Raw genomic sequence first — 23,933 nt, forward strand, 5'->3', positions numbered from 1 at the left:
CCGTGCGACTAGCTGGATCCGGGGCCGTGCCTTCCCGCGCCCCGGTGCGTCGTGAGGAGTGGGATAGGAGCCAGGTGGAGGAGAGAGGCGTGGAGGTCGCTACGTGGACAAGCAGTGGGAAGTGTGTCGTGAGGCGACGAGAGGGCTGTCGAGCGGCGCGTGAGGATGCGTACGCGCGCGGTGGGACGGGGTATATCGTAGCGTGTGTGGGAGAGCGTGTGCGGGTCTATTTTGGATTTGGTGGGTGTGGTTTGATTTTGCCGGTCGTATAGCTCAGTCGGTAGAGCACAGTGCTAATAACGCTGCGGTCCAGGGTTCGAGCCCCTGTATGACCATTTTGCTCTTTTCTGCTGCGTCCCTAGCAACGCTGCCACGCGTCTTTTGCGCGTTCCGACGCTCCTCGAGTGCTGCCGATACCACTGGCCACCGCTGACGCACATCCGCGACCTCCCAAGCCGTTTGACTACGCCGTGGCAAGGGTCGAGTTGGACCGCCGATGCTGACCATGCGACTGGCATATTGGGGCTACCGATCTTTTTCCAGACTGCGATGGCGACCCGTGCGACTAGCTGGATGCCGGGCCGTGGCCTTCCGCGCCCCGGTGCGCCGTGAGGAGTGGGATAGGAGCCAGGTGGAGGAGAGAGGCGTGGAGGTCGCTACGTGGACAAGCAGTGGGAAGTGTGTCGTGAGGCGACGAGAGGGCTGTCGAGCGGCGCGTGAGGATGCGTACGCGCGCGGTGGGACGGGGTATATCGTAGCGTGTGTGGGAGAGCGTGTGCGGGTCTATTTTGGATTTGGTGGGTGTGGTTTGATTTTGCCGGTCGTGTAGCTCAGTCGGTAGAGCACAGTGCTAATAACGCTGCGGTCCAGGGTTCGAGCCCCTGTATGACCATTTTGCTCTTTTCTGCTGCGTCCCTAGCAACGCTGCCACGCGTCTTTTGCGCGTTCCGACGCTCCTCGAGTGCTGCCGATACCACTGGCCACCGCTGACGCACATCCGCGACCTCCCAAGCCGTTTGACTACGCCGTGGCAAGGGTCGAGTTGGACCGCCGATGCTGACCATGCGACTGGCATATTGGGGCTACCGATCTTTTTCCAGACTGCGATGGCGACCCGTGCGACTAGCTGGATGCCGGGCCGTGGCCTTCCGCGCCCCGGTGCGTCGTGAGTAGTGGGATAGGAGCCAGGTGGAGGAGAGAGGCGTGGAGGTCGCTACGTGGACAAGCAGTGGGAAGTGTGTCGTGAGGCGACGAGAGGGCTGTCGAGCGGCGCGTGAGGATGCGTACGCGCGCGGTGGGACGGGGTATATCGTAGCGTGTGTGGGAGAGCGTGTGCGGGTCTATTTTGGATTTGGTGGGTGTGGTTTGATTTTGCCGGTCGTATAGCTCAGTCGGTAGAGCACAGTGCTAATAACGCTGCGGTCCAGGGTTCGAGCCCCTGTATGACCATTTTGCTCTTTTCTGCTGCGTCCCTAGCAACGCTGCCACGCGTCTTTTGCGCGTTCCGACGCTCCTCGAGTGCTGCCGATACCACTGGCCACCGCTGACGCACATCCGCGACCTCCCAAGCCGTTTGACTACGCCGTGGCAAGGGTCGAGTTGGACCGCCGATGCTGACCATGCGACTGGCATATTGGGGCTACCGATCTTTTTCCAGACTGCGATGGCGACCCGTGCGACTAGCTGGATGCCGGGCCGTGGCCTTCCGCGCCCCGGTGCGCCGTGAGGAGTGGGATAGGAGCCAGGTGGAGGAGAGAGGCGTGGAGGTCGCTACGTGGACAAGCAGTGGGAAGTGTGTCGTGAGGCGACGAGAGGGCTGTCGAGCGGCGCGTGAGGATGCGTACGCGCGCGGTTGGACGGGGTATATCGTAGCGTGTGTGGGAGAGCGTGTGCGGGTCTATTTTGGATTTGGTGGGTGTGGTTTGATTTTGCCGGTCGTATAGCTCAGTCGGTAGAGCACAGTGCTAATAACGCTGCGGTCCAGGGTTCGAGCCCCTGTATGACCATTTTGCTCTTTTCTGCTGCGTCCCTAGCAACGCTGCCACGCGTCTTTTGCGCGTTCCGACGCTCCTCGAGTGCTGCCGATACCACTGGCCACCGCTGACGCACATCCGCGACCTCCCAAGCCGTTTGACTACGCCGTGGCAAGGGTCGAGTTGGACCGCCGATGCTGACCATGCGACTGGCATATTGGGGCTACCGATCTTTTTCCAGACTGCGATGGCGACCCGTGCGACTAGCTGGATGCCGGGCCGTGGCCTTCCGCGCCCCGGTGCGCCGTGAGGAGTGGGATAGGAGCCAGGTGGAGGAGAGAGGCGTGGAGGTCGCTACGTGGACAAGCAGTGGGAAGTGTGTCGTGAGGCGACGAGAGGGCTGTCGAGCGGCGCGTGAGGATGCGTACGCGCGCGGTGGGACGGGGTATATCGTAGCGTGTGTGGGAGAGCGTGTGCGGGTCTATTTTGGATTTGGTGGGTGTGGTTTGATTTTGCCGGTCGTATAGCTCAGTCGGTAGAGCACAGTGCTAATAACGCTGCGGTCCAGGGTTCGAGCCCCTGTATGACCATTTTGCTCTTTTCTGCTGCGTCCCTAGCAACGCTGCCACGCGTCTTTTGCGCGTCCCGACGCTCCTCGAGTGCTGCCGATACCACTGGCCACCGCTGACGCACATCCGCGACCTCCCAAGCCGTTTGACTACGCCGTGGCAAGGGTCGAGTTGGACCGCCGATGCTGACCATGCGACTGGCATATTGGGGCTACCGATCTTTTTCCAGACTGCGATGGCGACCCGTGCGACTAGCTGGATGCCGGGCCGTGGCCATCTGCGCCCCGGTGCGTCGTGAGTAGTGGGATAGGAGCCAGGTGGAGGAGAGAGGCGTGGAGGTCGCTACGTGGACAAGCAGTGGGAAGTGTGTCGTGAGGCGACGAGAGGGCTGTCGAGCGGCGCGTGAGGATGCGTACGCGCGCGGTGGGACGGGGTATATCGTAGCGTGTGTGGGAGAGCGTGTGCGGGTCTATTTTGGATTTGGTGGGTGTGGTTTGATTTTGCCGGTCGTATAGCTCAGTCGGTAGAGCACAGTGCTAATAACGCTGCGGTCCAGGGTTCGAGCCCCTGTATGACCATTTTGCTCTTTTCTGCTGCGTCCCTAGCAACGCTGCCACGCGTCTTTTGCGCGTCCCGACGCTCCTCGAGTGCTGCCGATACCACTGGCCACCGCTGACGCACATCCGCGACCTCCCAAGCCGTTTGACTACGCCGTGGCAAGGGTCGAGTTGGACCGCCGATGCTGACCATGCGACTGGCATATTGGGGCTACCGATCTTTTTCCAGACTGCGATGGCGACCCGTGCGACTAGCTGGATGCCGGGCCGTGGCCATCTGCGCCCCGGTGCGTCGTGAGTAGTGGGATAGGAGCCAGGTGGAGGAGAGAGGCGTGGAGGTCGCTACGTGGACAAGCAGTGGGAAGTGTGTCGTGAGGCGACGAGAGGGCTGTCGAGCGGCGCGTGAGGATGCGTACGCGCGCGGTGGGACGGGGTATATCGTAGCGTGTGTGGGAGAGCGTGTGCGGGTCTATTTTGGATTTGGTGGGTGTGGTTTGATTTTGCCGGTCGTATAGCTCAGTCGGTAGAGCACAGTGCTAATAACGCTGCGGTCCAGGGTTCGAGCCCCTGTATGACCATTTTGCTCTTTTCTGCTGCGTCCCTAGCAACGCTGCCACGCGTCTTTTGCGCGTTCCGACGCTCCTCGAGTGCTGCCGATACCACTGGCCACCGCTGACGCACATCCGCGACCTCCCAAGCCGTTTGACTACGCCGTGGCAAGGGTCGAGTTGGACCGCCGATGCTGACCATGCGACTGGCATATTGGGGCTACCGATCTTTTTCCAGACTGCGATGGCGACCCGTGCGACTAGCTGGATGCCGGGCCGTGGCCTTCCGCGCCCCGGTGCGCCGTGAGGAGTGGGATAGGAGCCAGGTGGAGGAGAGAGGCGTGGAGGTCGCTACGTGGACAAGCAGTGGGAAGTGTGTCGTGAGGCGACGAGAGGGCTGTCGAGCGGCGCGTGAGGATGCGTACGCGCGCGGTGGGACGGGGTATATCGTAGCGTGTGTGGGAGAGCGTGTGCGGGTCTATTTTGGATTTGGTGGGTGTGGTTTGATTTTGCCGGTCGTATAGCTCAGTCGGTAGAGCACAGTGCTAATAACGCTGCGGTCCAGGGTTCGAGCCCCTGTATGACCATTTTGCTCTTTTCTGCTGCGTCCCTAGCAACGCTGCCACGCGTCTTTTGCGCGTTCCGACGCTCCTCGAGTGCTGCCGATACCACTGGCCACCGCTGACGCACATCCGCGACCTCCCAAGCCGTTTGACTACGCCGTGGCAAGGGTCGAGTTGGACCGCCGATGCTGACCATGCGACTGGCATATTGGGGCTACCGATCTTTTTCCAGACTGCGACGGCGACCCGTGCGACTAGCTGGATGCCGGGCCGTGGCCTTCCGCGCCCCGGTGCGCCGTGAGGAGTGGGATAGGAGCCAGGTGGAGGAGAGAGGCGTGGAGGTCGCTACGTGGACAAGCAGTGGGAAGTGTGTCGTGAGGCGACGAGAGGGCTGTCGAGCGGCGCGTGAGGATGCGTACGCGCGCGGTGGGACGGGGTATATCGTAGCGTGTGTGGGAGAGCGTGTGCGGGTCTATTTTGGATTTGGTGGGTGTGGTTTGATTTTGCCGGTCGTATAGCTCAGTCGGTAGAGCACAGTGCTAATAACGCTGCGGTCCAGGGTTCGAGCCCCTGTATGACCATTTTGCTCTTTTCTGCTGCGTCCCTAGCAACGCTGCCACGCGTCTTTTGCGCGTCCCGACGCTCCTCGAGTGCTGCCGATACCACTGGCCACCGCTGACGCACATCCGCGACCTCCCAAGCCGTTTGACTACGCCGTGGCAAGGGTCGAGTTGGACCGCCGATGCTGACCATGCGACTGGCATATTGGGGCTACCGATCTTTTTCCAGACTGCGATGGCGACCCGTGCGACTAGCTGGATGCCGGGCCGTGGCCTTCCGCGCCCCGGTGCGCCGTGAGGAGTGGGATAGGAGCCAGGTGGAGGAGAGAGGCGTGGAGGTCGCTACGTGGACAAGCAGTGGGAAGTGTGTCGTGAGGCGACGAGAGGGCTGTCGAGCGGCGCGTGAGGATGCGTACGCGCGCGGTGGGACGGGGTATATCGTAGCGTGTGTGGGAGAGCGTGTGCGGGTCTATTTTGGATTTGGTGGGTGTGGTTTGATTTTGCCGGTCGTATAGCTCAGTCGGTAGAGCACAGTGCTAATAACGCTGCGGTCCAGGGTTCGAGCCCCTGTATGACCATTTTGCTCTTTTCTGCTGCGTCCCTAGCAACGCTGCCACGCGTCTTTTGCGCGTTCCGACGCTCCTCGAGTGCTGCCGATACCACTGGCCACCGCTGACGCACATCCGCGACCTCCCAAGCCGTTTGACTACGCCGTGGCAAGGGTCGAGTTGGACCGCCGATGCTGACCATGCGACTGGCATATTGGGGCTACCGATCTTTTTCCAGACTGCGATGGCGACCCGTGCGACTAGCTGGATGCCGGGCCGTGGCCTTCCGCGCCCCGGTGCGTCGTGAGGAGTGGGATAGGAGCCAGGTGGAGGAGAGAGGCGTGGAGGTCGCTACGTGGACAAGCAGTGGGAAGTGTGTCGTGAGGCGACGAGAGGGCTGTCGAGCGGCGCGTGAGGATGCGTACGCGCGCGGTGGGACGGGGTATATCGTAGCGTGTGTGGGAGAGCGTGTGCGGGTCTATTTTGGATTTGGTGGGTGTGGTTTGATTTTGCCGGTCGTATAGCTCAGTCGGTAGAGCACAGTGCTAATAACGCTGCGGTCCAGGGTTCGAGCCCCTGAATGACCATTTTGCTCTTTTCTGCTGCGTCCCTAGCAACGCTGCCACGCGTCTTTTGCGCGTTCCGACGCTCCTCGAGTGCTGCCGATACCACTGGCCACCGCTGACGCACATCCGCGACCTCCCAAGCCGTTTGACTACGCCGTGGCAAGGGTCGAGTTGGACCGCCGATGCTGACCATGCGACTGGCATATTGGGGCTACCGATCTTTTTCCAGACTGCGATGGCGACCCGTGCGACTAGCTGGATGCCGGGCCGTGGCCATCTGCGCCCCGGTGCGTCGTGAGTAGTGGGATAGGAGCCAGGTGGAGGAGAGAGGCGTGGAGGTCGCTACGTGGACAAGCAGTGGGAAGTGTGTCGTGAGGCGACGAGAGGGCTGTCGAGCGGCGCGTGAGGATGCGTACGCGCGCGGTGGGACGGGGTATATCGTAGCGTGTGTGGGAGAGCGTGTGCGGGTCTATTTTGGATTTGGTGGGTGTGGTTTGATTTTGCCGGTCGTATAGCTCAGTCGGTAGAGCACAGTGCTAATAACGCTGCGGTCCAGGGTTCGAGCCCCTGTATGACCATTTTGCTCTTTTCTGCTGCGTCCCTAGCAACGCTGCCACGCGTCTTTTGCGCGTTCCGACGCTCCTCGAGTGCTGCCGATACCACTGGCCACCGCTGACGCACATCCGCGACCTCCCAAGCCGTTTGACTACGCCGTGGCAAGGGTCGAGTTGGACCGCCGATGCTGACCATGCGACTGGCATATTGGGGCTACCGATCTTTTTCCAGACTGCGATGGCGACCCGTGCGACTAGCTGGATGCCGGGCCGTGGCCATCTGCGCCCCGGTGCGTCGTGAGTAGTGGGATAGGAGCCAGGTGGAGGAGAGAGGCGTGGAGGTCGCTACGTGGACAAGCAGTGGGAAGTGTGTCGTGAGGCGACGAGAGGGCTGTCGAGCGGCGCGTGAGGATGCGTACGCGCGCGGTGGGACGGGGTATATCGTAGCGTGTGTGGGAGAGCGTGTGCGGGTCTATTTTGGATTTGGTGGGTGTGGTTTGATTTTGCCGGTCGTATAGCTCAGTCGGTAGAGCACAGTGCTAATAACGCTGCGGTCCAGGGTTCGAGCCCCTGTATGACCATTTTGCTCTTTTCTGCTGCGTCCCTAGCAACGCTGCCACGCGTCTTTTGCGCGTCCCGACGCTCCTCGAGTGCTGCCGATACCACTGGCCACCGCTGACGCACATCCGCGACCTCCCAAGCCGTTTGACTACGCCGTGGCAAGGGTCGAGTTGGACCGCCGATGCTGACCATGCGACTGGCATATTGGGGCTACCGATCTTTTTCCAGACTGCGATGGCGACCCGTGCGACTAGCTGGATGCCGGGCCGTGGCCTTCCGCGCCCCGGTGCGCCGTGAGGAGTGGGATAGGAGCCAGGTGGAGGAGAGAGGCGTGGAGGTCGCTACGTGGACAAGCAGTGGGAAGTGTGTCGTGAGGCGACGAGAGGGCTGTCGAGCGGCGCGTGAAGATGCGTACGCGCGCGGTGGGACGGGGTAGATTGTAGCGTGTGTGGGAGAGCGTGTGCGGGTCGATTTTGAATTCACATCGGGTTAGTACCGTAGTCTGTCTGCGACCCATTCTAATCGAAAAGGTTCTGCTATGCTGATTACAATCGCTCGCTGTAACGGGATTACACGCACAAGTGGCTAACAGACGCGATGTCTGTTAGAGGATCGAATACTTCCTCGACCTTGGTGTAAGGTACACTAATGGCTATATACATTTGCGACCACCACGACGGGTGGTCCCTACACATTTAGGATTCCTTTGGGCTGAAAGCAGCACCTTTTAGCCAATGAGCGACTTGCATCAACCAGCCGTTGTTCTAGTTTAGAATATTACACTTAGGGGAAGTCAAAGCATAAACCACAAACTAGGGCTTCGTGAAGGATGGGATAGGTACATGATAACATTGGTTAGAATCATGAAAGCCACTTCATCGGGTGCGCTTACTCATCGATGGCCACTTTACCATGTGCAGTGGTAAAGTGGCCATCTATTTGAGCTTAATTCACTTACCTATAGATACTCGTCGATTGTGCAGTAGACGGAGCCCCTAATTGAAAAGTAAGCCTGAGCACGATTGTGCTCGCATAAGAAGATATATCAAAAGGTACCTCAATAACGAACGAGCCACGGGCATCTTCTGCCCGGAGTGCGAGCGATTCTCAAATGAAAAACGATTAGTTGCCAGCCTCCATCATTCTCGTCAGTCAACATCAAGCTGATCTTAAAACTACCGGTTTATTACCAGTTTGTACCGATGGGAGGACAGCGGACAGCGCCCGAATTAATCCTGTCTGGGCTGGGCTTTCAGCACTTCGTCGCTTCCTATCCCAGTATAACAGTTCTCATCTTTACCAAACCCGCTACTTAGAGTATTTATCTTGTTTAAAGTATACTCGTGGATCTCGAGTATATTTAACTCAAGCAAAAGAAACATACGCTTCCTCGTACACGTGTGCGCACGTGTGCGCACGTGTAAACCGTAGTAGTGAGCCAAAGTGGGCCCACTACACGCGCCTCTAAATTCGGCGCAAGTGTTTGTCTAGATAACAAAAATAACGCGAACCATGTTAGACACTAGAGATACTGAATTGAATGGAACTTGAAATGAACTTACAGTCGTACACGCGGTCCTTCCCAAACTGGTCAATCAGCTTTTTCACTACTCAGGACATGGCGCGCGACTTCGATTGCAATGCCATTTCAGTATTCTGCCGCTGCAATGCCCTGAACTTGTCGTTGAGCTCATAGATCTGAAGCGGAGGATAGTCTTGGTCATTATAGCTCCGCCTGTAGTATTTGTAGCTGCCTTCGGTCTCAATTGCCGTCGAACGGTGCCGATCACGAAACCACTTGAGCTCCATATTCATGCGTTGGTACTCCTCTTGACCGCGACGCACGTCTTCCTCTAGCTGATCCTTTTCGCTGCATCTGTTGTTTCATTCATTCCACGCTATCTTGCAACAGTGAGATCCGAGTTTTGTAATGTTGTTTTCACGCTCTGCCAGGTTGCGACTTGCGTCTACGTAAAGTTGCGCCATCTTGAACTCCATCATCTTCCTTTTTCTATTCGTTGATATCAATTCATCCTGTAACCTCAAAACCTGAAATTATTTTCTTTTTTTAAGTTGCGATTTACAACAACTTTTGCTCGCCACCAGTTACCTAGTGCCTTCTCCTCCATTGCCTTCACAGTATCTTACAACTTGAACTCCTGAGCTTGGTTCTGCTCCATCAAGCTTTCACGATCCAACTGATTGCGAATTTCGGCTGCCTTCAGCTCTTCGTTTTCGGCCTCAATCGTTTCATCTTGTCCTTTATCAATTTTACTTGGTCTTGGAACTGGTGTTTGTGCTGCTTTTCCGCGTTTTCACGCTGCGCTTGCGGCGAACTTTCGTACTGCGCCCGCGATCTTCCAACACGACACACATCATCTCGCGAAAGTGGCTCAGAACGCGACCTTGATCGCCGCGAACGGCGAAAATTGCTGCGCTTGCGCTTTCGGAACCGAGACTTAGGAGATCTTGACTCGGAACGCGGCCATCGTCCCCTTTGAAAGCGTGAGCGTGAGCGACTTTGAGTTGGACTCCGACTCTGCTCGGGAGTGCCCCCCCCCCCACTGGAAACCGTTGCTGACGAGCCGATGGATGGATTGCTCGATCGCTTCGATATCCTCGTCGAGGCGCTGGAGCCGAGTAATCAGGCGGTACTGAACGCATTAAGCGCGTTTCAGGCGTCGAGGAAGAGCTTCCAGGTGCCCATCCGTCTTTGTCATTGTTGTGCTAGCCTTTACGTACACACTGTTGACCAACAGGCACCCGCGCGGCTTGAGCTCGAGGGGGCCTCAGCTAACGGTGGTGGCACTACCGCATCTTGCAGGTCAGGCAGTCGAAAGCGTCCATTTGAAAGCGGAAGAGCGGACGAGGATATGATCTAAACGCTTAGTACCACCATCAAACGGCATCTTCAGGAAGAGTTGTTGTTCGCATTAAGCTAGGGCGATCCAGATTCGGCCACAGATGTTCCGATTGGCCGACAGGTAGTACCATAATCTGTTCCGAGACACGATACAGAATGTTCCTTCCACGGTGATCGGCAGCGTCTGGAATGATGTTTCAGAGCGCCTTCATAAAGCGGAAGTGCTTATCAATGCAGAATGCAAATGCACTGCTTAGAGACTTGGTGGCCTTGGCGTGTTGGGGCCTGTCAAAAAGGTTACCAATGGATTGATGGAACGGGTAATCACGCTCCTTTCGCTTGGCTATACAGGGGTAGGGAGAGCCAGCGACGAGGGTGAGCGGATGGTGGTAGATCCGACTCCGTATGGGACGCACACTAGTACAACACTAGCGCAATCAACGATGACATTGAGGGACGACCAGTCATGCGATGGCGATGGCAGTACGATGGCACACGCTCTACGAGTAGCTTTTTAAATGCGTCGATTGGCGAAACGGATGGCCTCTCCACGACTGCGACAAGTGCTGCCAGATGTGACGACGGATGAGAGACAGAGTACGAAGACGTCTAGTGCGAAGATCCACGGAGGTTTGGTCGAAGAGTCGTACAGCGCGGGCCTTGGGTGGAGGCGACTGGTAGGGTGTCCCGGCTTGGGATTGTTCCCTTCACAGCGTCTCTCAGTCCCAGTCCGGGACGAGGTTGCAGGCACATTTGAGGCTGGCGCAGGAAATCGCGCGTGCCGTACCCAGACAGACAAAGACGTTGTCAAGTAGCAGGTGCGGTTTTCCGTGCCACACCCCCATAAGGAGGGGAAACTCTTCAAGTACAGTAAACTATACACATGTCTTTTTAGTCATCGATACAGTTTATACAACGTTTTTGTATGTAATGAACTAATTAATTTAAGATAGGGGGGATATCTGTTGGCAAGGCAGAGATAATTTTTGATGAGGCTTACAGTGCTGTTGTGGTGTGTATTCTGTACTTCGTAGGCATGCAGTAGTGCGGTTAATACAGTCACTGAGATGGGTGAACACTCAGAATGGTGATATAATACCTCTTTGAAGGTTATCTAGCTTTCTTTATAGATGACTACATTTTTGCCAGCAACTATGTGGTTGGATGATACCGGACCTATGTGCACCACACGATAACCGTGAGAAGCGCTGGTGCAATAGTTTGGCAACGCTCGGCGCTACCTCGGTCAGCTGGACCCCGTGCGAACGGCACAGCGTTATCATCGTAGTAAGTCATGTGTCGTATGATCTTCAGGTTGGGCGCCGTCGGGGCGCTTCTCTTCTTGCTGCTACTTGGCGCCTGGGTCAGATCAGAATATATCAAGGCAGTTGACATGCTATGGCTACATTGTGGTGTGTACACCAAGTCGAACTTGATAGGAAGCGGTTGAAGTTATCAAGTTGCTGGACAACAAACCGGGTCAGTGATTGTCAAAAATCAAGAGCCCGAATTGACGCAGCCGAAGAATGCGCGCTCCGACCATGATGAGGGATAACACCAAGATATCCTTTCCACGGTGGACGCACGAGCCAACGCTGCGCTCTCTGTTCACTATGGAGGACGACTGCCTGCTATACTACATTGTTACGAGACCGGAGGCCAAGAAGAAGAAGACAACTCGGCTCGACTGGGAAGCGGTCCTGGCAGAGTGGAAGAAACAGCGCCCAAGCACCCGCTCAGCAAGGCGAGTGCAAGAGCAGCTAAGAGTAAGTTGCAAGAGCGTCGCAAGCTGATCGTGCGGAAAATGAAACAAAGAGAAAAAGACAAGGAAAAGAGAGTGCAGCTTGACTACAAGAAGGTCCTGGCGGACTTTGATAATCGATGCGCAGTCAACAACAACAAGAAGGAGCGAGCCGCTGTTGGCCTACCTGAGCGCCATGCAACTGCTTCGTCCTCTGCAGTAGTTTCGAGCAGTGAGAGGGGACCCTTTGATTCTGCAGTCCCAGAGCAAGTGGCTCAGCAAGAAGCGCCGATTCGAGTGGCCGAGACAACGCAGTTGCACTGATGTGCGAGTTTTGGCCCAGCAGGTGGAGCTTATGCAACGATGGAATTTGCCAGACGCGGTATCGAAACGCTCAAGGAGTTCAAGAACTCGTCAGATGACTTCACAAGATGCTGTGCGGCGCATTTGACGAGTTTGAAATGCTGAAGGGCGCGGGAGGTCAAGGTGTCGTTGTGGACAAAATATTGACGTTATTGGAAAGTCGTCAACAAGAGTTGAAGAAGCTTCAGCAAGAGGTGGATCAGAAGAATGATGCTGCGAAAACAAAGAAGCGTGAGATGGAGAAGCAGCGGGAAAAAATGAAGCAAGAAGACGTGGCTCATGACATGCAGCTCAGGAGAAGGTAAAGCCATCGACAAATGCAGTTCTATCTAGACATTGATGTGGCAGCTACAAATGTGTGCATAGTGCCTACTGAGATGCTTATGCGCGGCAGTGTAAGAGTGAGATAATGTACTCACTAGCTAACCATAGTCGCATACAGGCAATTGTAAAACGACTGCGACTGTGGAGTCATACACTAGCGCTAATAATTTGCCCTGTAGCAACAACCGCAAAATCCAATGCATGGAGCAGCTTGAGAAATGACCAAACTCCATGATAATACATCGAGAAGTAGAAAGTTGTCAAGGACTTCAACAGGACAAGCCTCAGCAAAAGGCGTCCTATCAGCTGTCAGCTCCAGTCCGTATTCGGAAAAGATTTTTTCCATGCCATTTTCAGAGGTTTTCCATACCAATAGGATTAATTGCATTCCACCCGGGTGAATTGCATACCACAAGTACTCCCGCAAAAATTTTGAGCTCTTCTAAGTTTTGAATTATCCTAAACGTTACTGAGGCTGTCGTTGCCAGCCAACAACTACAACAAAAATTGTGGTGTTTCCTGACAGGCGTATATACTGTCAGGAAACCGTACACGTGCTTAAGAATGACTAATATAATATCTTCAGTGTATCCACTAGTTTTGAATGGGTTTTGGCAAGAAAGTCTCTACCTGCGCATGAAACAGCTAGACTCATTTATATCTGGCGACCAAAAGCTCATTTTTGGGGCAATCTTCTAGCATGTGTGCACCATAATACACTTTGTCATTCTGCAATTTGCAATGAAATCCCAACTACAACGCCGAGAGCGCGACGAGTTCTACGTTGCCTACAAGCGCATGCGGACGTCCTACGAAAACGCAGTCGAGGTGATGAACGACCTCCACCGTCAAATTTCAGCTCAAGAAACAGAAATTCGAGAATTACGGCAAGCTCGATCTGCACAAGATGACCAAGATGTACAAGATAACCAAGATGACCAGGATGGCCAAGAAGACCAAGATGAACCTCGCCAGCCCCAACCCTACGGCACGACAATCGCGGACCTCTTCGGGGACACGAGCAGCGAGAGCAGCGAGGACTCGGACGTGCCGCAAATGGAGGATAGTTCTTCCACGGACCATGCTGAAGGAGACGAGCACGACGTTGAAGAAGCGGAAGATGGCGGCGATGAAGAAGAGGCCAACAGCGACACCGACCGTGGCGACGACAGTGATATCATGTGGAGCGATGACGACAGTACCGGCTTCTGCCGAGTTCACCAGACCATGGTGACTTGTCGGACCCCGATAGGCACCGCTTAAGGTCCAGTAAATCCGGATCCGACTCTCCAAATGACAGCAACGATTTTGATGGTAGTGAATCCGAGTTCTATCCTGACAATGCTGACTTCGACGACAAGGATGATGAGGATAAGGATACGAATGATGTCGATTCAGACACGGTAGCACAGCAGGAATTTGGGATATCCAACTCTAGCAGTGCTGAATGTGATAACAGCCACGCCAGTGTTGAATCTGCATCTGTGGGGTATAATGACGATAGCGATGTAGCAGACGACACCCACACTGCTTCAGCTGGCGTTAACCACACAGACGAGGATGGATTCTGTGTTCTCGGTCCGTTCAAGACTCGCGAAAAAGCCCGTGTCGCAATTGATAGACTGGCGAACAGTCGGTACAAACGCCTCAACAACAACAGAGACACGGTGTGGTACAAGTGCTCTTCTCACATGAATTGCTCTGCGACGGCCAAGATCAAATTTTTCGCTTTAAGCAAAACGTACACCGCCACATTGAATGGAATCCACAGTGACGTCGTTGCCCCCCTCGATGAGCAACGGACTGGCATCCACAAACCCCTTGACGACGAAGTGAACAACCTTTTACTTGGGGGGCAAGGACCTGCAAGGTGTTTGACCACCCTTGAAATGAAGTATCTAAATGACGAAGAAATGCTGCGCCTTCTACAGGATGTTGGACAACTTAAGAATCGATCGCAGCTCCTGCATTCTCGAGGCGACTTCGACATCACTTCGATGGCGGACATCTTGAAGTGGACATCTCCAAAAATGTGTAAGACAAAGGAGGACTTTTTCAAAGGAATGGTTTACAGGGTTGGCATGGACCTCAAACCATTCGCCAAGAAACCCTTCAACTACCGCAACGAATTACTGGTTCTTGACATCTTCACCGAACAAGTTGGAAAAAAAGATGTTTCATTTGGTATTATCTTCACGTCGAGGAGGCTTTTCGCAACGCTGCTCTTGCGGTTTTGGGACAACGTGAAGGAGTCTTGGCGGTGACTGATGGTACATACAAGATCGACTTCAACAACTGGACGCTGATATCATTTGGTACCTGGCGTCGATACTGAAGTGCAGTGAAACGCAGGGTGGCATGCGTTACACGAAGAAGAAGGAGTACCAACACAAGTTTTACCCGATAGCCTTCCTGTTCGTGCGTGCAGAAACAACACTAGCTTATACAAAGCTATTGTCTGTTATCCAGAACCGCACGAAGGATTTCTTTGGTGGAGACCTGACTGTCAAGTATGGGTCGATGGACCACTCGGCCGCAATTGCTGGTGCCTTTCGCGCAGTATGGTCTGACATCGAGCTGTTAAATTGTTGGCCTCACTTGGATCGCAAGTCCAGAGAGAAAAAAAGGGCTATTGTCAGACACACAAGTCTACCACGATATTATCAAACCGCAGCTGGACCAACTCGAAAACGCTCGTTCTCGTGAGCAGTTCTTTGCTCTGTCTGAATTAGTCACTCAAAACTGGAGAGACCAACGCCAAAGGAGGTATGCCAAGTGGTTTGATGAGCAGTACCTCACGGACCCGTGGGACCTGTGGTTCATCACCGCCAGCAACGTCGCTGGAATAGTACCCAACCAGAATCCAATTGAAGCACACCACAGCGCTATCAAAAAGGTAGCAGCAGGCCATTTGCGAGCAGCGATATCGCATGTCTTAGCCGTCACTTTGCCAAAGATAGTGATTCACTGCGGCCGCGATACAAATACCGAGTTCTTGTGGCCGTTTGCATCAGGTCCCGTTGATGAAAAAGTGTATCAAGCTGCCAAACGGCTCTGTGAACCTGGCAATCACTACCCATGCCACGAGCGGATGTCTAAGCGTGAAATCGCCAACATCAACCGCTACTACTTCAATGGAGACTATTACCTCATTCACGATGAAAATCTGTACGGGCAAAAGGTCACACACACAAGGACATCACGTTACGCCAAGTCCCTGGAGGGAGTTCTCAAAAAAGATGAGGTCGTGAACAGCATCCAACTATCGTACCAGTCCCACGCTGTGGATATTCTATCGCGAACTCCTATTGAACACGACTGGGCTTCTCCCATGTGGACAATTGAAGAGGTAATTCAATACCTTGCTGTTGCATGCTCTGTAGATGCATTACTAACGTTTGTGTGTGTGCATACGGTCTAACAGATTCGGGCCCTGCGAAGCAAATTTAAATGCGACTGTAAAGAGTTTTACCAAACGGGATGGCTGTGTGGGCACGTTATGGCGTGCTTAAAACTCGTTGATGGCTTGGACTTTTCGCTGATGCTACGAGGCTTGCTGATGAGACGCCCATCCGGTCGACCAAGAAAGAAAAAACAGTGTCTTGAGCGTGAAAAGCCATCACCTGGCCAGTACAGTGTCGATGCTCTCATTTCCCGGCTCATTAAAACTCCTGCGAGCGTTATCAATTGGAGCGTGCTCAGCACATGGCCAACTAAGAACCGGGATGGCGAAATCGAAGATCGAGACTTTGTGGGGGTAGTGGACCCTCCCTTTATGAAAGGTGGGGCTCGCTATTGGGACGTTTACTACGAGAAACGCAGTGAAACGGTGACCATGGCAGCCGAGGAGCTCGCCAACGCGAATAACTACGCACATCGGATGGGGCATCACATTGTTCCCCCCCCGGGAATTGAAAACAAGCAGGAAGTCGCTTAACTTCTGAGATTTCTTCATTGCTTAGGACGAGGTTGCATGTAATGAGGCTAGATGTAGTGAGGGCTTCGGGCGCTGCGAACTAGGGACCTGCTACACATCAACCCGTCTAGGACACTTTCACTTGTATTTTGTATGGCAAGAATTAAATACTTTCATTTGCTTTTTGTATGGCATGCAATTAATCCGGTGGTATGGAAAACCTCTTTTTATTTTTGGGATGGAAAACCGCTTTTTTTGGCATGGAAAAAATCCGCCACCGTCCGTATTAAGATGTGCATAGTCATACAAAGACCTAGTGCAGAAATGTACCTATGTCCAAAAGGAAGTGTGCATAATCGAGCAGAGTTGAAGCATTCCACCCTATTTGGGGTGTGGCCCGGAAAACTGTGTCTACCACTTTGATAACGGACTGGGGTATCTGTACCTGTACAGCTCCTACGGTTTCTTGCGTCTGTCTTGAGCCATACGTGCCGACACTTAGCGCACTCGCATGCCTCATCCCGTCTTGGGACTGAGAGAGGCTGTGAAAGGAACAATCCCAAGCCGGGTCATCTCATCATATAGAATCTACATTATGTTTATCAGTATGTGTGTTGTACACAAACCTTTCACACCTGCTTAACAGTTCTAGCAGGGTTAACATGAATGGCTCCGAGGAGAAGCCCCGGAGCCGACACCGGGGCCGACACTAAGCTCTATCAATCACAATTTCTTTTTCTACCTCTTCCTCAAGTCTCCTTTCTTCCACGTGCTCAAGAATCTCCCCGCAACACAGCGCAGCCAAGCGGGCTCAAAGGTCGCGCATAGCCGTTGGATGAACCTTCTTTTTTCGGCATGAACATTACATAAATCTTATGATTTACTCATATGAACAATCCGTAAAGGCCATGAAGAATGCATAAACACATGAAGAATCCGTAAATATGCATGGAATCGTTATGATGGCCCATGAAGATACCATGAACGACAGTAAACAAACCATAATTGCCTTAAAACAATACTCCTGTGATATGTAATACTGGATAGGTTGCTGCAGGTTCATCGGTTACTGGCCGTTCACTGAACACGCTCTTATCTGTATATAGATGACCCCAGAACGCTCTGAGCCGTCTCTCATCTCCACCTAAGTGGGCTTATTTTAGATGGTGCTCACACTGACGCCGTATAGTGCTTAGAACGTTTACAGTTATTTTATTTTAAGGGGTACCTAAGCTTCTGCATGTTATCACGCAATCCATGGATTTACCCCGCCGTTACATTTCCTCACTCAACAGGTCAGGGCTGCGTCGTTCGACTTGCGTCCATACCATGACGGTTCCGACATCGGCCGACAGAGCGCCTACAAGCTGGAATTGGCTAAAAAATGCAGGCACATCATGCACATCGGGCATGGTGCCCAGGCGGTTAGCAATCAAATGCACCACTGCTCCTGCAGTGCCAGAGCAAATCCTGGATTGCAGGTGTCAGGCAGTAACAGCCTGACACCTGCAATTCTGCAGCTGTTACCAACTTAAGAGTTTGCATGTTGGTTATTAAAACAGCACCATTAGCGCTGCGTAACATACAAAAACGCAATACATTTCTCATTTTTCGAGAGTTCATCTGGGTGTACTGTATTAAAAGCATTGAAATTTACACGGTTGGTTAGCGCTCGTCGCCATCGATGCAGCGATGCAGTCCTTCTCACTTTTGCTTTTGCGCTCACCCCGCCGGCGATTTGCTAGCGATTTCACGTCAGTGCTAAGTAAGAGTGGGGAGTCTTTTTTTTTGGTGCGCGTCTCTCTTCACGTCCGGCGATTTGCTGGACCTTCCACGGATAGAGATGCAATCCATTGTGGGCATATGGACTAGGGGCGGTCCAATGTGTGAGAATCAGAGCGGTACATCCGAGAGATATTCTCTCTGTGGATTGTACTCGATCAACAATGCGGTGCAAACCCGGGGTTTTTTAACCGTGGAGGATTTGGTGCCAATCGTGCGTCGTCTTAACGCGACTGCACCCGAGGAAGAAGGGCCAACCCCCCACGGCGATGAGAAGTACGGGGCGTATTCTATGCAAGCACTGCATGAAGCGCTTTTGCGCCAAGGGCTATCAGCTGCGGTACCTGAACAGTACCAACACGTTCAACTGCAGTTCGCAAAGGTGGTTCAAGAAGATTCCTAGGTCTAGTTTTAGGCACCTTGTGATCATCGGTAGGCCCTTTGGCCAAGAAGAGGGTACCTGGCACTGCATCGCTCGCGCGGCGGTGGGCGACAAGCTCTACTTCATCGACTCGGACGAGCTCGTCTACAAGCCAAGTACCGAAGACGGATTACGCCACTTCTTTGCTGATCTGGGCTGTGTTTACGCGGTCGAGCCGATTAACTACCAACAATAAAATCCTTCTTTTACACAAACCGTTGTTTAATCTGTAACCTCTGGGTAATCATAAAATAACCTTTAAGACAGGAGCACTCTTATTTTTTACAATTAAAATGGCTACAGTAAAGATTCAGAGTGGTAGCACACCGCCTCGGCTGCAGTGCAAGATGTTGCCAAATGCATGAGCTGTTTAAGAGTAGATCGATATTATGAAGCTCTGTGGCGTTCCAGCCGTTGCGTACGAAAGTCAAACGCGCACTACATGCTGTACGCTATACATTTATCGAAGTGTAATGTGTAGCGGTGCAGAACATTTATTATATCCCACATACGTGGTGGTTTTGCGTACCACTCAAACCAAATAGCCGCTGGGCCTTTCGGGAGAGCCTTGCTTCCACACGACTTCGATACAGTAGCGGAATCCTCGCAATGCGATTGTGGTGCCACCACCGGTGCAGGCAAACTTGTGGAGAAGTCATCCTGAGCAACGTCGCGCTGACTCTCCAGTTGGGTGACCCGCTCGGTCAAGGCTCGATTCATGGCTATCAGCTCGCCGATGATGCAGTTCTGGTGATTGATCAGCTTCTCTTCTCTTGTGAATGCCTCCGCGTCGTCTTGAGATTCCTCCAGATCCTTTTGTGCCACCTTCGCCTGTAGTTCAGAGCTCCACGCGAGAACTTGAGCTTTTGGTAAACCCAACGCCATCAGGCATTCGCGTATCCGGGTAGCGTACGGGCACATCGGGTAGCGCTCGAGTACCTCGGGAAAATGCTGGATCAGCGCGGCAGTTAGAACTTCAGCGACGCGGGCGTTGAGCTTCTTCTTGGAGTCTTGGGTGCACACGCTTGGCTGGAAAAGAAGATTACCCAAGCTCAGTGCCTGCTGCCGGCTGGCGGAGTCGAACCAGGAGAGGGTTGGAACCGGTGGCTTCTTGCTCGAGTCCCACCCGCTGAGAACACGCGCTACTTTCTGGTCTTCACTGGTGGTGTTGAACACGTAAGCGAAAGCCTTGTTGGTAGCCGTCATGTTCCACGAACCACGATCGAAAATCCACTGATCTCTGAGCAGTGGATCACCGTTTGCATGCTGAGCTCCACCACGTCGAAACGAGTGAGACGTCAAGTTTGCAGTTGGCACCGCTTTAGCTTGAGCGGCAGACGCTGTCTTGACAACGCGGTTCACGTAGGCGTGGATCTTCATGTTTTCTTCAGGCACTTTACGCTTTTTCTGAGGCGGCTCACTTGGCGTGTCGTCGTTCTCGCAGGCAACAAGAGCTTCAGCTAGTGGCACGTCAACAGGGGCTGTCATACTCTCGTCGCTGCTTGCGGCAAGGTGCGGATGATCCAGCAGCTGTGCACACGGAGCGTCCTGCATCACCAGGGCCATCGCAATCGCATGCAGGGGGCAAGTGATGAAGCTGTTCTTGTCGGGAAAGAGAGAGATGCCCTGCTCGTCTGAAGTCTTCACGCGGATGAGCCGGACGAACACAACGCCATCCGCACTCACAGACAGGTTTCCCTTCACCACGAACCCCAGGTCCGAGGCTCGGCCAAACGCCTACCACATCAGCGCCAGTAACGCGGCATCTTGGTAGTCCTTGGGGCTGGCGGCATCATAGTACAGTCCGTCCATGAGAATTCGTAGGTCTTCCTTCGTGCAGGCAGGCGCCTTCTTGACCATTCCACCTTCGATGCGCTTCAGACAATGGCGCTCGAGCGTCTGTCCCATCTTGAGTAGTTTCTTCTCGATGGTGGCTCGGTGGGTCGGGCAGGTGTCGAGCAGCCAGTTCTTGACATGGCGGTAGTAGCTCATGACCGAGTTCTTGGCCAGCGGCTTCCCTCCTCGGCCTTCGACGAAGGCGAGGTGAACGCCAAAGCGGTCCATGAGCTTCACAAACACAGCCCCACTCTCATCATCTGCGAGAGAGGCAGCGATGAAGTCCATGGAGACGCCTTGGGCCGCGACGAAGCGCCCGAAGGCGTTGATTGCGGTTTGTAGAGCGCGCTGGGAGTTGACGGGGGCGAGGTCTTGGAGGCTCATACTGGTTCCGAGTGTTCTGTCGGCAAGAGGGCAGATATTCGAGTGATGAGCAGTAGACTGGTGGCTCGTATTGACGCCCTGCATATTTTCGCCCCCGTGCCTACATTATACGTCGGCACGGCGTCGGCATCGTTTTACCCTACACCTAATCAAGCTCATTGGCCGATATTGGGTAAATCTAGATGTCATTGGTCAATATACGTGCGTTGCGGTCAGTCTGCCTATACTTTAATCAAGTAAAAAATTGTGTCGGCACCGTCACGATATTTATCCGTAGCACATTTACGTGTTTGCATTTGTGTAAACATTATGTAGGTGCTGTGTTTCCCACGTAACATAACGTGGTCCACTTCACTTTATCGGCGGATGGCACATCCCTGAGCATAGACTGGCAACTGTGCCGTCCAGATTCCCGCAGCACGGCGGGGTGGGAGCGACCAGGAAGAAGGAAGCGAGGGAAGGAAGCCGGCCCAGCAGCAGCCAGAGCGGCCGAAGCAGAACCCGCCGGCGCGTCTGAAGAAGGCGCCATGACCACGACCAAGAAGGGCGGGCGCCGCCGCATGAAGCAGATGCAGGGGCTGCTGCTGCTCTCGCGCCTGGACGAGTCGCCGCGCCGCCACCAGTCGGGCAAGATCAAGCCGCAGCGCGTGACGGTGGTGCTGCAGCCGCAGCTGCTGGAGCTCGTGTACTCGTCGCTGGCCGATCAGGACATGCTGCACCCGCTGGGGCGCATCGACCTGCGCGACGCCAAGCTGGAGCAGGTCCCGGACGGCTTCATCATCTACGAGGCAGGCTCGGGGCTCCACAAGGTGGGTTGGGCGCGTAGAAGCAGCCTACATGTAGGTAGAGCAAGGTAGAATGCTGACGAGTTGTGTGTGGTGGTGCTGAGCAGAAGGTCAAGCTGCAAGACAAGGACAAGGCCACGACCGACGCCTGGTTCTTCGCCGTCTACACGGCCATCACGGAGTGCGAGCGCCTCCCGATCAGCGCCAGCGAAGACGTCGGACACAAGTTCTCGGCCGTGCTGACGTCCAGCATGCGCGACGAGCACACGGAGTCAGTGGTGCGTGTCTTCCGCCGTTCGTGCATGTAACGCAGGACAGATGGAGGTGCTTACCGTGTGTCTCTGCGAACAAACAGGAGTTCGAGTTGTCGTGTCAATTGGTGCTGCCAGCACGCCCGATCGACAAGCCGAGCATCAAGTGGAAGGTCTGGAAGACCTTCTCGGAGCTCCAGGTTTTTGACGAGTATGTCGAAATGCTCAGTGTTTTTTTATGTTGACGGATCGAATGTTCTAACTTCCTGCTGTATTTGCTGTTTGCCTACGGTAGCGAGCTGCGTGTGTCGTTCGGTGCACACATGACGCAGATTGCGTTCCCTAGGGACCGCAAGCGCGATTCACTTTTCGGAGGCATGCGTAAGAAGTCTTTGCAGGAACTGAAGGAGCAGCAACTTGCGCTCTACGTTGAGCAGGTTTGTTCTGTCAAGTACGACTTGCTAGTGGATCTCCCTGTTGCTCACACTTTTTTCCCCGAATGCGTTTATAGGTGTTTCAAATGCCAGAGATTTCCACCGAGCCTGTTTTGGTGGGCAAAGTGAAGCAATTCCTCGGCTTCGACTCTTTCTTCGAGATCGTTGTAAGTCCTGGACGTTTGGTAGCGTGTGGATCCTTGCATGCGAATGACTAATAGTTGATGTGCTTTTCAATGGATCAGTCATCCTCATCAGGCGAAGAAGACGAGGATAACAACGAAACCTCGGTTGCGCCTCCGAATGGCGATTATTTGCCGGCCCCGCAACAGCCGAAGTTTGCTGAGGCTGTTGAGACCAGTGAAGCATCAGAGCCGCCAGTTTTTGAGGGGCATCAAGATGTTGGCCAGCCGGCTGCTGAGCCGTTAAGCAACGAATCCTACGCACCATCCAGCCAATATTCAAGTACGGAGTCCAGCAGCGCACCACCTGCACTACTGAGAAGGACAAGCTCAGCAGCTCTAGAAGCCGAGGGCGAGGAGTATGTGGAAGTTGTACCTGAGACCGACCCCAAGGCTGCGAAAAAGCTTCACAAGAAGATCATTGAGACAGTCCGCGAACTGGTTTCCTATGACGAAGAGCGTGTACATGATTTTCAAGACCAGACGAAAGATTTTGGCAGAGACAAGACGTCCGCGATGGAGTATTGTGCCTTCCTTCTTGGAGCAGTTGGCGCTCAGGAGTGCTGCAAGCTCATCCCGGAGATGGCGAGACTTCTTCCTGACGCGGTGAAAAGGGATGAACTGATGCAGGCTCGAGCTGCTATCTGGAGAAGAACTCACAGGCGAAACCGTAGACGCTCGAAGCAGTTTTCAGAGACCGTCGTCATGCAAAAGCAAAAGGAGGAGCAGCAACAGGTGGAGAATGTGCACAGCAGAATGCGCCCCAAGTCCGACAGTCTCAGTGCGTTGAACTGGGGTTCGGAACACGTACAGCCTCTGCAAATATCGAGTCGCAGCTCAATGGTCGAAAGACCTACACCGGTTATTGACGAGTTCCACACCAAGCCGGAAAACAGTGCCCCCGCTATCCCAGCGCACCGTGCCGGACTAGCTGATCCACGACGCCATCTCAACCGACGAGCTTCGTTCAACACCATGTTCGGCGAAACAGTGCAAACGGACGTGATCAAAGAGGAAAACCCGGCGGAGAACGAGTCGAGTGATGACGACAGCGACGATAGTCTACTGGATCATCCACGCACGGTCAGCAAGGAGTCACCTTCTATCGACAGAACGTCGTCGCAGAACGGTAACTCGTGGGCAATGCCTTTGGGACTCGGACGTCGCAACTCGTCGTTCCTCGATGAGGATGACGACGAAAGCACCGAAGATGACGAAGAAAACCACCAGTCGGGTCGTTCTCACCGTTATCGCCACCGCCAGCAAAGCGGTAGCGGCAGTGGCAGTCTCGAGAGAAGGTCTGTGAAGGAAAGACCGTCGTCTCGTGGGAGTCTGCCGCGATCTCGATCTCGCCAAAGCTCGTCGTTTATCGAGGAGAGCGACGAAGAGCGCAGCGGTGGTGAAGAGGAAAATAGCCACACGCGATTCCGTCGGAGCCAACGCCGCGCCAGCCGCAAGTTTGACGAGGAAGCGAAGTCTGGTCTGGCACCTGAAGAGGAGAACCCCGTGCTGGCTCGCCTCAAGAAGCAGGGTGCTATAAATTTTATGGTGCAGCTTCGCTAAGGGGCTGTGTGCATACTGCGTAGGGAATTGCTGTATGGTTTGCTAAAAGTACCTAAATCACTTTTGACTGCTTTGTATTGATTGATCCA

At 54.1% G+C, this 23,933-nt stretch overlaps 7 protein-coding genes and 13 non-coding genes across 20 annotated transcripts; 18 read left to right on the plus strand and 2 right to left on the minus strand.

Annotated features, from left to right (window-relative positions):
• Window positions 1–262: 262 nt before the first annotated feature.
• PHYSODRAFT_t132 lies at window positions 263–335 on the plus strand. Its single transcript has one exon. It is a non-coding gene; the product is annotated as a tRNA-Ile (tRNA).
• A 484-nt stretch (window positions 336–819) lies between these two features.
• Window positions 820–892, plus strand: PHYSODRAFT_t133. Its single transcript has one exon. It is a non-coding gene; the product is annotated as a tRNA-Ile (tRNA).
• Window positions 893–1,376: 484 nt separating this feature from the next.
• Window positions 1,377–1,449, plus strand: PHYSODRAFT_t134. Its single transcript has one exon. It is a non-coding gene; the product is annotated as a tRNA-Ile (tRNA).
• Window positions 1,450–1,933: 484 nt separating this feature from the next.
• Window positions 1,934–2,006, plus strand: PHYSODRAFT_t135. The gene has a single exon. It is a non-coding gene; the product is annotated as a tRNA-Ile (tRNA).
• Window positions 2,007–2,490: 484 nt separating this feature from the next.
• Window positions 2,491–2,563, plus strand: PHYSODRAFT_t136. The gene has a single exon. It is a non-coding gene; the product is annotated as a tRNA-Ile (tRNA).
• A 484-nt stretch (window positions 2,564–3,047) lies between these two features.
• Window positions 3,048–3,120, plus strand: PHYSODRAFT_t137. Its single transcript has one exon. It is a non-coding gene; the product is annotated as a tRNA-Ile (tRNA).
• A 484-nt stretch (window positions 3,121–3,604) lies between these two features.
• Window positions 3,605–3,677, plus strand: PHYSODRAFT_t138. The gene has a single exon. It is a non-coding gene; the product is annotated as a tRNA-Ile (tRNA).
• Window positions 3,678–4,161: 484 nt separating this feature from the next.
• Window positions 4,162–4,234, plus strand: PHYSODRAFT_t139. The gene has a single exon. It is a non-coding gene; the product is annotated as a tRNA-Ile (tRNA).
• Window positions 4,235–4,718: 484 nt separating this feature from the next.
• On the plus strand, window positions 4,719–4,791 carry PHYSODRAFT_t140. Its single transcript has one exon. It is a non-coding gene; the product is annotated as a tRNA-Ile (tRNA).
• Window positions 4,792–5,275: 484 nt separating this feature from the next.
• PHYSODRAFT_t141 lies at window positions 5,276–5,348 on the plus strand. The gene has a single exon. It is a non-coding gene; the product is annotated as a tRNA-Ile (tRNA).
• Window positions 5,349–5,832: 484 nt separating this feature from the next.
• PHYSODRAFT_t142 lies at window positions 5,833–5,905 on the plus strand. The gene has a single exon. It is a non-coding gene; the product is annotated as a tRNA-Ile (tRNA).
• Window positions 5,906–6,389: 484 nt separating this feature from the next.
• PHYSODRAFT_t143 lies at window positions 6,390–6,462 on the plus strand. The gene has a single exon. It is a non-coding gene; the product is annotated as a tRNA-Ile (tRNA).
• Window positions 6,463–6,946: 484 nt separating this feature from the next.
• On the plus strand, window positions 6,947–7,019 carry PHYSODRAFT_t144. The gene has a single exon. It is a non-coding gene; the product is annotated as a tRNA-Ile (tRNA).
• Window positions 7,020–8,610: 1,591 nt separating this feature from the next.
• On the minus strand, window positions 8,611–9,993 carry PHYSODRAFT_294219 (hypothetical protein; the record flags this gene model as incomplete). The annotated part of the gene is made up of 5 exons (XM_009517748.1): window positions 8,611–8,875; window positions 9,148–9,279; window positions 9,374–9,494; window positions 9,742–9,877; window positions 9,991–9,993. The coding sequence occupies 5 exons, from the start codon at window positions 9,991–9,993 to the stop codon at window positions 8,611–8,613; spliced, it is 657 nt and encodes a 218-aa protein (XP_009516043.1).
• Window positions 9,994–11,403: 1,410 nt separating this feature from the next.
• Window positions 11,404–12,271, plus strand: PHYSODRAFT_322396 (hypothetical protein; the record flags this gene model as incomplete). Its single annotated transcript, XM_009517749.1, has 4 exons — window positions 11,404–11,628; window positions 11,718–11,780; window positions 11,863–11,949; window positions 12,035–12,271. The coding sequence occupies 4 exons, from the start codon at window positions 11,404–11,406 to the stop codon at window positions 12,269–12,271; spliced, it is 612 nt and encodes a 203-aa protein (XP_009516044.1).
• Window positions 12,272–13,031: 760 nt separating this feature from the next.
• On the plus strand, window positions 13,032–13,553 carry PHYSODRAFT_322397 (hypothetical protein; the record flags this gene model as incomplete). Its single annotated transcript, XM_009517750.1, has 1 exon — window positions 13,032–13,553. The coding sequence occupies one exon, from the start codon at window positions 13,032–13,034 to the stop codon at window positions 13,551–13,553; it is 522 nt and encodes a 173-aa protein (XP_009516045.1).
• Window positions 13,554–14,949: 1,396 nt separating this feature from the next.
• PHYSODRAFT_466886 (hypothetical protein) lies at window positions 14,950–16,227 on the plus strand (the record flags this gene model as incomplete). The annotated part of the gene is made up of 3 exons (XM_009517751.1): window positions 14,950–15,471; window positions 15,535–15,639; window positions 15,715–16,227. Coding segments are annotated over 3 exons (1,140 nt in total), but the record flags the coding sequence as incomplete, so codon positions are not given.
• Window positions 16,228–20,000: 3,773 nt separating this feature from the next.
• Window positions 20,001–20,183, plus strand: PHYSODRAFT_475439 (hypothetical protein; the record flags this gene model as incomplete). The annotated part of the gene is made up of 1 exon (XM_009517752.1): window positions 20,001–20,183. One exon carries the CDS (start codon window positions 20,001–20,003, stop codon window positions 20,181–20,183), a length of 183 nt encoding a protein of 60 aa, XP_009516047.1.
• Window positions 20,184–20,293: 110 nt separating this feature from the next.
• PHYSODRAFT_429486 (hypothetical protein) lies at window positions 20,294–20,629 on the minus strand (the record flags this gene model as incomplete). The annotated part of the gene is made up of 1 exon (XM_009517753.1): window positions 20,294–20,629. A coding segment is annotated over one exon (336 nt), but the record flags the coding sequence as incomplete, so codon positions are not given.
• Window positions 20,630–21,046: 417 nt separating this feature from the next.
• On the plus strand, window positions 21,047–23,844 carry PHYSODRAFT_343940 (hypothetical protein; the record flags this gene model as incomplete). The annotated part of the gene is made up of 6 exons (XM_009517754.1): window positions 21,047–21,438; window positions 21,522–21,692; window positions 21,770–21,876; window positions 21,961–22,102; window positions 22,177–22,266; window positions 22,345–23,844. The coding sequence occupies exons 1-6, from the start codon at window positions 21,157–21,159 to the stop codon at window positions 23,842–23,844; spliced, it is 2,292 nt and encodes a 763-aa protein (XP_009516049.1). The 5' UTR covers window positions 21,047–21,156.
• Window positions 23,845–23,933: the final 89 nt, after the last annotated feature.

This window comes from Phytophthora sojae (assembly GCF_000149755.1).
Source record: "Phytophthora sojae unplaced genomic scaffold PHYSOscaffold_1, whole genome shotgun sequence".
NCBI lineage: Eukaryota > Oomycota > Peronosporomycetes > Peronosporales > Peronosporaceae > Phytophthora > Phytophthora sojae.